The sequence below is a fragment of the Phalaenopsis equestris genome, unplaced genomic scaffold (assembly GCF_001263595.1).
Source record: "Phalaenopsis equestris unplaced genomic scaffold, ASM126359v1 Scaffold000488, whole genome shotgun sequence".
Classification (NCBI taxonomy): Eukaryota; Viridiplantae; Streptophyta; class Magnoliopsida; order Asparagales; family Orchidaceae; genus Phalaenopsis; species Phalaenopsis equestris.
The window spans coordinates 1,003,817-1,013,688 of NW_018164928.1; the positions used below are offsets into that span (position 1 = coordinate 1,003,817).

At 34.7% G+C, this 9,872-nt stretch overlaps 1 protein-coding gene across 1 annotated transcript in view; it reads right to left on the reverse strand.

The window, feature by feature from the left end:
- LOC110028094 (guanylate kinase 2, chloroplastic/mitochondrial) overlaps nt 1-7,772 on the reverse strand; it is a gene marked incomplete at its 5' end in the record, with an annotated part of 8,747 nt that extends 975 nt beyond the window's left edge. Inside the window, 4 exon segments of the mRNA XM_020729814.1 lie at nt 55-180; nt 917-1,108; nt 1,772-1,903; nt 7,447-7,772. Of these exon segments, the coding sequence (XP_020585473.1) occupies nt 55-180; nt 917-1,108; nt 1,772-1,903; nt 7,447-7,671 (675 nt within the window).
- Between the last annotated feature and the right edge of the window lie 2,100 nt (nt 7,773-9,872).

Here is a 9,872-nt window from a genome sequence, read left to right on the forward strand (position 1 = left end):
GAAACGGATGTCGTTCTTTTCCGGCTTCCGATCCACGAGCCTCCTCGCCAAAACCTCCTCGCTCTCGGCGACCAGGAAGACGAAGATGGCGGAATTGCCTAGTATCGACCTCAAGGTAGCCGCACCCTGGACGTCGACTCGAAGAACAATGTCGTAGCCTTTGGCCATAAAATCTCTGATCTAGGGTAAGGGGGAAGTGAAGAGAGATGCATACAGTTAAGGGGAATTGCAAAAGGAATCACATACAAAGAATAACATAAGAGCTCATTACATTGATTCCTAAGGGGTTGTATGATAATTAAGCAGGGATAAATTTCTCCTAAAACAAAGACAAAATTGCAAAACCTCTTAACTTCCTTACCATTGCAAGCATTAATAAAATTGATTCATATACTCGAAGCCGGCCTATTTGTGTCCAAAGAGGTTCAAATAAAAGTTTCCAAAAGAGAAAAAATATTACATCCGGATTAGGTGCGGATGATGTTATTAGAGGTGTTGCTGGTAGTATTGTGGTATTATTTTGATAGAATAACACCACAATACTACTAATAACACCTAAATACTACCATCCGCACATGAAACTATATTAAGACTCCTGAAGTAATATTTTCTCAACCAAGAGATAATTTAGAACTCATATATTGACCCAAATTTGATCAACTGTCAATCATAAAAATTTCTTGGAAGGCTTGCATACATACCCCACATATCAAATGTATTTATATATCTAACACCCAAAATTCAATTTTTACATACATACCACCTAACCTATGCATGAAAAGGTATATCTCCCTTTCTAAAAGTTAAAATGGTGATATTTTTTATGTGTATGAAAGGTCTAAATATCTTTTAAAATTCACATTTAACCACACGGATTTATATAATTCCACATAATAAAAGGATGTAAATAATATACCTGTTGTTTTGGAATTCCCTTGTAATCTCCATAAACTAGAGCATACTCCAAAAGCTCATTTCTTTCAATCATGGCAAGAAACTCTTCCTTTGAGACAAAATGATAATCCTTCCCATCGATCTCGCCGGGCCGTCGCGCTCTGCTTGTTGCTGTCACGACAAAATGAATTCCATCACGAACCTCTTGCAGCCTCTGCAAAACAATAATCAAACAGTATAAACACATAATCTATGGAGCCCACATATCCCCCTTTTTTTATAGATTACTCGCATAATATAATAGATTATGCAGGACAGACTAAACACAAAGGAGGTGTAAATGAGCGAATTTTAGTGAGCTCATTGCTTGTTTGCATTCGGCTTGTTGGATTTTTTTTCTTTTTCACTTTTTGGTTAGACATAGGCTCGTGAATAACATGTTCATGTCCAGTTTGTCTATAAATTAAGCTCAAAAAAATTATTCATATTTGACTTGGCTCATTTTCTTAACGAGCAAATTGAATACAAGCTACTAAACGAGCAGAAAATGAACTGCTCACAAAAGTTTCTTAGTCTCCAGCATTTTCTGCTCGTGAACGACGACCTTTTTTGATGAATAATGCAATTAATAGATATTATGTTTCATAAGTTTACTTGACACATTACAATGAATTGAAAGTTGGCTCAATGAGCTTAATCCCTAGTATATTATAATTGCTTAATCCCTAGTATATTATAATTGACACCCATAGCCTGATGTGATGTGATAAACATAAGAGTTACATGAGTAAATATTAAAATTTGTGTTAAATATCTAAATACATAAAAAATATGTGGTATGCATGTAAATCCAGCAACATATTGTTTTAATAGTTACCTTTATAACTGCATCCTTGCCTACACCACTCGGACCGCTGATTACAATTATCACCGGATTTGCAGGAGGTGCAAGAGGATCACAACTGAAAGGTGAACCCAAAGTTGCTTCAAGCCCTTTCAACAATTCAGACTGAAAAGAAATTACTAACTGGTTCAATATTCATAGAAAGCTTTGAAATTTAAAAAGGAAAAAATTATAATTTAAACTAAAACTTCAGGAATAAGCATTGGAGCTGTTTTAATACAAGAATCTCATCTCGGATCAATTTTTACCAAAAAATTATGTCCCAAATGCAGCTTACTTGATCAATATCTTTTAGGAAAAAAATTTCTCATTCGCACCGAACGAAAAAGTATTAAAAATATAATGCAACAAAATAGTCCAGACACGAGAACGACGTCAATTCCAAGTCGATTTTTTTTTATTTGATTTTGATATTAAATACAATGCAAGCTCCAACAACCTGTTGATGCATTATCTCGGCACACGGAGGAATTCTCATCCATAAACACTGGGGGCAGATACCACAATTATTTTGCAAAATACATTCATGGATTTACCTTTCACCACTTGTTCTTTGCTACAAACACTTCAGAAGAAAACCTAAGGTTTGCCCGATTCACAGTTACTGGTACTGGATTTAACCCAAACCACAATAGAGAAAATAAATATTATTACTAAGAGCAAATAGGAGGTTACAACCAAACGTCCTTAAAAGGGAAATACGACAACAAATACAGACAAACTCAATTAAAATGTATCTCAAAAGTAGTGATCGGTGAAAGAGGGTTAACTAACTCGATAGTTTCATTTTTAAGAGAGAAACGCCCTATTCAAACCAAGAAATAGAAAGGAGAGAATGGCAGAGAGAGCAAATAATGAGGAGGAAAAAGAGTACGGGTTTCGAAACGGAAGAGAAGAATCGTGATCGAGAAAAAAAAACGAGGCCAAGGCGGGGCAGAAAAGAAAAAGAAGAAGAAAGAGAGATTGTGTGTTTCTCATTCTGGAGATTTGATGTTGCTTGCAGAAAGATCGTGTCGAGGGTATCTTGTGCGTAGGAAAAAAAGGAGCATCATGCGTGAAGAAGAGACATGTCAACGATGCGGCGTGCGGGATGGACAGTGCAACGCCTCTTGCGAGAGGAAGAAACAAGTGGCTTGTGCATCATACAAGACGAAGAGGAAACCCTGCGCACACGAAAGAGGGAGAATCAAGCGATGGCTTTGGAGGTGAGTCACACACGCATCTTGTGCAAAGGTGGAGAGGGAATGTTCAATATGTGTGCCTAGGGCAAGAAAGAGACGTCTCAAGTGAAGGAAGAAGCAGTCAAGTGCCTCAAGTAAGAGTAGCACCACCCAGCTTTGCATGAAGAAGTAGGAGAACAGTGCAAGGGAGGAAGAAAGAATAGAACCCTGGTGTGTGCGTTCAAGCAGACGAGCTGTGTGAGTTCGAATGTGCGAGAAAAAGACTTCGTGTGGGAGGAACTTAATGTGGAAATTGAAACTATAAAGTCACGAAGAAATTGGATTTGATCGAGAAAACTTGGCGACAGTTAAGTGATTAAATTCAGATAAGCAATGGACTTAAAAAAAATATATAGAAACTGAGGTCAATGTTTGTGCAAAAGAAGAAGAGATAATTGAGAAATCAACAACATAAGAATACTCAAGTTACAGGAGAAAGAAGGAAGACCGTAAAGGAGAAGAATAAAGGTTGATCTAAACTAATTAGCAGGGGGAAGTAGGAGAATTATGTGTGAGGAAGCAAATGAAGCCTTTAAGGAGGTAAAGTTAAGGAATAAGTTTTTGAAAAGGTCTTTGAAAAGTAAAGATGAACAATTATATTTTTAAATTTCAGTAATTTTCATTATCTATAAATGTATATTTGATTTCATTTATCTTTTATTTCAAAGTGATTTAGATTATAGCAGATTCTTCATATTGTAAGAAAAAAATACATATTAAATAGCCGCACAATGAATTTCCTATAAATTTATTAGATTATTAAATGAAATTTAATTATAGTAGGGGTGCACATATTAACTATTGCATAACATTCAAATTCTAAAAAAGGTGTATATATTAAGTTATTGAATGATCTTTAGATTCCATAAGAAAAACATATAACATATTATTACATGACATTTAAAAGTATGCAAGTTAACACTCTTATATAAAATGTTGCAAAATTGATTACCTATGATGTTATTAGACAATTATATGCCCATTTAAATCTAGTAAACGTTCATTTATTCATGAATGAATGAATGCAAAGTGTCACATGAGTAATGCATGCTATGAAGAGTGAAAATATAAATGTTTGTATGTGAATGTTAAGAGGAGTTCACCTTTTTGTGGTACTAGCTAGGAACATCAATGTACCTGCGTGCATAGATGTTTTTCTTACCATCTCAGACAATTATGAAAGTTCACTAACCGTTGTCTATGATAGAGTATCTGTCTAGGATAAGTAGACATCCTACCACCTCAAATAATTGTATAATTTTGATAAATTATCATTGTGTCGATGAGAGAGTAGACACATTTCACATCAAATAATTATTTAAATTATATCACAAATCATTGTGCCGACAGAATACTATTAGTCAAAGTTGTATTAAATTATGTTTTGACAGTGCTCCTAAGATGAAAATGAATGTTCAGAGTCTGAAGTAAAAGTAAACTTAAAGATTAAACACGCATATTTTAAAATTAACGCATATCAAAGTTTAAATTACTTACATTAAGTGAATATCATGGACACATACATTAGATTATTATAACACTTTCTATAGTGAAATATGAAATATCGACATGCATATTGTTTTCTTTGCTTGCATTACTATAGTTTAGAAGTGTGATTCTTCACTGAGTTATCATAGATAATTCAGTATATTTTTTTAATATTTTTTAGGTTTAATTTTTTTAATAAGATGAATTCTAGAGAAAATAATGTGTTTAGAATGCGAGATCAACAAATAAAAAAGACAGTTTAAATTTCGTAATTAAATTATTTTTTTAGTGACTCTTTCATTTTATATGGATTATAAACTATTACTGATAGAAATAGAATAATAAAAAACTTAATTTTAACATCAAACCGTCTGCTCCTGTCTTGATTAATTTCAAGCCCTAAATCGTGTTATGACAAATATATACCAATATAAATATTGATCCTATTAAATAGCACACTTACACAATCAGATATGGTTTAATATCTCCAACAGGTCAATTTATTTTTTCTGTTGAGTCCAAGAAAAAAAAATAAGATGCGGGGCTCAGAGTTGATTGGGGCTTGGATTTGAGCGAGGCTCAGGGGATAGGCGAAACCGACGGATGGGGCACAGAGGAATGATTGAGCCTGTTGATTGGTTTAGCCCTTGAGTATTCTGGTCTAGTAAAAGATTGAACCGGCCCGTCTGCGGTTTCCAAGAGCAAAAAGTATAGCTACTCCTTCCCGCTTCCCCTGTTTTTGTCGCTTCTTCCTCTTTCCTTTTTGGTTGTCGCCCAAAAGGGAAACCTTCCGTTCTTAATTTATCTATTAGCAATTATATAGGAGTTGTTTACTGGAATTAATGTTAGTTTTTGCTTGTTGTTGTCATCATATTTCTCCTTTGGAGTCTTTTGTCCCTTGCTAAGAATGTATCCGATGACGGGTTGTGCTTCGGTTACATCCCAATCTAAGGAGATATTGCATCCTCGCTTATCTTCCTCCCTAACCTGTTGCCTACATCCCCATAGGCTGCCAGCCAACTCCTCTCCATCCCCAGCCCCAGCCCCTTGATCGACTCTACTGCAGTTGTCCCTACTGTCCAAGCCACCTCCTAACCCATGAACCCCTTACTAGCAATCCTAGTTGTTGTCCACCACTCCAAACCCTTCCCCAAATCAGGCCTCCTAATTACAATAATTAGTGGGGTTGTCCCAGCGCTCCAAATTGCCCACCAGCCCCCATCAACCCTTCACCTGCAGCCACCCTTATTGTTGAGTACACCTACCAGCCACCACACTCCTCCCAACCGGCCTTGCAGCCATCACCCCTTTCCCCATACCCTTACCATATTGCCGAAGCCATCACCGCCCATAGATCTTCTCTTTCGACCTCGCCAGAGATTAGTTTTTGTTTGTATTTCCTTTCCTGTTTGTGTCGTGTTGTAGCCCTATTTCTATATTAATAAAAAGTTTGGTTTTGTGTTTCCGTTAAATCCTAACTAGTTCCAGTATCAAACAGATGACGGGATTAGTACAACGATTAAATGTCCCAAATGTAATATGGAAGAGATTTTCAATGATTTCATCACTAGCCTTCCAACTTAAAATTGTATAACTTGCATTTTTGGTGTAGCTGATCGATTCTCATAAAATGCACATTTCTCACTTTTACCCATAAGATTCACTGTAATTAAAGTGCCCGAGATTTTCATTTCAAATATCATTCGCCTTCACAGATCATCAAAATCTATCACGAGTGTAACCCTACTTACCTTATTTTTGGAAAGAATTCCTTCACTTAATCAATACTCAGCTGAATTTTAGCAGCTCCCATCATCCTCAGAAGTACCAACATACATAAGTGAATCATATGATTGAGCAATATTTGTGATGCTGTCATTTAAAAAAAACATTTACTCTTTATTTCAAACTATTTCTATAAAACTTCTTGGACAAGTTCCACCCCCCTTATGTTGTGGGGGAAATTAGAGCACTTATTCATACAATCAATGAAAAAGAACCAAATAAATCCACAATGAGTTGAAAATTTAGTTTACGTGCGTACTAACCTTCATTTGTTATCGAGAAAGACTCCAAATTACATGGAAAGTGACAACAATATATGGGATGTTATAGAAGATAGATTCGAGACACTCGATGATGCGAGAATTATTGAGATTGCAAATCTTTATATTGATGAGGCAGAGTTAGAATCTATAATATTTAATGATGATGATGATAGTGAATGTGAAGCAGAAGTACATGCCAAAGAAGTCGATCATCCTTTTATTCTTTTAATGAATAGTTGATTAAAAAGAGTTAAATTTTGACATAATAAAAGATAATTTATGCTATTATGCTTACCTTTTTTATGTTATTAACGAAAGAATTATCTACGTGTATCTTAGTTTTGTTGTTGTTGTTGTAATGGATTTAACTTGTGAAGAAAGTTATAGGGGTGGATTTATGCCAAACCGAAAAACAACTTCAAAAGACTTAGCCTTAAATTAAATCAAACACTATTCTGGATTTACAGAACTTGAATATGATAAATCCAAATTTATCGGATCTGCTAAATCTTATTCAACTTAAATTCTACTTGCAGTCAAACACCCCCTTAGGTTCAGTTTCTTTTATATAATACTGGGGTTATATATAGGCCAATTTGGATTGTATTAGAGGATAAGCAATTTTAATAACAATTCCCCAATTCTGATCCTTCCTTCCTGTTTTTCTCTTCTCCCAATAAATAAACATAAAAGAGAGAAATTAGGGCACCGAATTGTTCTAAAATTTTTCAGATCGCACCAGTTCTCATGCACCCCCTGCCCCAAATCTTAAAGAATACCTAAAATGTGGCGTATTCGCGTAACAAACCGACGCATTCTTCCCGAAAAAGCCGACACAAGAGAAAGAAACAAGGCTTTAGAAGAGCTCAAATCAGAGGGTTCAGTTACAAACCTTATCGGCCGAATCAGGAGGCAGTGGAACGTAATCTTTCCGCCGTACGTCGTCGGAACGGGAAGTGGAAGCCATGAAAGAGCAACCGAAGCTCTCCTTCTGTTTCAGAAATGGAAGGCTGTTTCTGTCAGGCGAAAACCTAGAGCTAGGTTTTGGAGTGAATCTGGAGAGAAGATAATGGGTTTGGGTTCGAGCGACGGAGGTGCAGAACCTCCGCAAGAGCATCGCCGGAGAAGACTTCAGATCCTCTGAACTCGTACCAAATAACTAAAACCCTCCTCGTTGAACAAGAAAACTTTGGGCATTTACATACATACAACCCAATTTTTATATATTTAGATATCCAACCCCAAAATTTTACTATTTAGATATATGTCACCCAAAATTTTTATATCATCTAAAAATATTATCATTTAACCTTCAAAAAGTGAAATATATTTCATACTATAAAATTTTAATTCTCATAATCTGCAGATTATGATATTATCAGATTATCAGAATAATCTACCCACCATACCAAATAAGCTGCCCCAAACGGGCCCTTAGTTAACTCTAAAACATTATGTTTTTAGATTCATACCACATAAATCTTTTATAACACTTCCAAAACATCATTTTTAACTTTCAAAAATTGAAATACATTTTTCAAGTATAAATAGAATTATATGTATATAAAAATTAAAATTTAAGTGTTAAGTATATAAATATATAGAAATTGAGTGAAATGTACCTAAATATTTCATAACAAAAGGACATTTACATGCTTATATATTTTTATATCTAATATCTAATTTTTGTTTTTTTTATATTTAAATCATACAAAAAATTCCTATCACTTCTAAAAAATCGCATTGAATCTTTCAATTCAACCGGTTCAACCATGAACTTGCCGGTGGTCCGGCTCTAAAAAATCGCATTGAACCCGCTAGCACCAGCTTTTCCCCTGGCTCTTCTCATTGCGTGTAAATGTCGAGATTCATGAATGTATGATCTATTTATTTTCCGATTCAGCTTCTGCACGAGATTGGCGACGCCTCAGAATGCCGTGATATTGTTTGGCATTCACATACACGGGTTCTTCGGTAGGCAATGGCTCCCCAGGCATGATTCCTGTCATGGTCGGATGCATATGTCGACCGCTGTATGCAGCCATGATGCCTCCATAACAAGGATCAGCATTCGGTACGCCACCGGTGCCATGATATGCCCTGCTGCAAGCTGACTGTGGGGCACAAAATGAACAACAGTAGAAGGCATTGCAATGCCGGTTTGCAAATTTCCAGTTGCAGAAGGCTGGTTTTGTGTTTCAGAATGTGACCGCTTTTGCTGCTCATCTGGGCCACTGCTTTCTGAACCAGATGAATCAGCTTCAGCTGCTGTCATTATGCTGGTTAAAACTAAACTGTTACTAGCGGTGGCGAAAGACAAAATGCTGAATAATTAATTAAATTGTTCCATGAGAAGTTTCATAGCTCTTCCATAAACAACTTCGGCGTATCCTACCAGATCCTAAATTCGCAGTCCAATTTCACGAATCTCGTGCCAGCCTAAACCATCTATCTGACCTTAAAGCTGGCTAACCAGTCACGGTTTGAATGAAGTTCATTTTATAGAGATATACAGAATTCCTAAAGATGAAAATGTCGATATGGGACTAAAGGTAACTAGGAGTACTTCCTTGCATGCCACAGCAAATTATTAAATGCAATGCACGGAAATGTGAGTATTTACATGCATACAACTTAATCTTAGTTATTTACGTATCTAACGACCAAATTTTTATTTTTTTTTATAAATATACCACTCAAATAATTTTAAAAAATAAGAAAAATTAGCATTTGTTTAGTACATATAAAAAATTAATATAAAAAGATATAAATAAATATAACTATTTTATTATTTAATTATTTCAAACCAAAAAAGTCAAGTACGGACGGACAAATATTTATTCGTGTTTGGCTCATTTATAAATTAAGCCTAAAAATATTTTTATTATTAATTTATTATATTATTAATGCCGGTTCAACCCCAATGAGTCAACGAAACTTAAACATTTCACTCTTTGGGTTTGATTTGAGTTTCAATTTTCAAAACCTTAACAAACCCATAAAAGAGAAAATTTGAATCAAAATACACTAATCTAAATTTAAAAATGATAAATTTTTAAGCTCATATTAATGCATAATAACTATTATATTTATGCAAATTACCTTAACTTGCATATACAATATGTGTATATTTTTTTATTAAATTTGCTCAAATATCTCAAAAAAGTTAAATTTCTACACAAAGAAAACTCTCTCATTATACACATTATAAAATAAATCTCATCACCAACAAATTTAAGTTAAAAAAAAAAAAAAATCTATTTTTCATTGAAAGTAATTATAAGAGTAATATAACACAAATTTGAATCTCCAAATTTT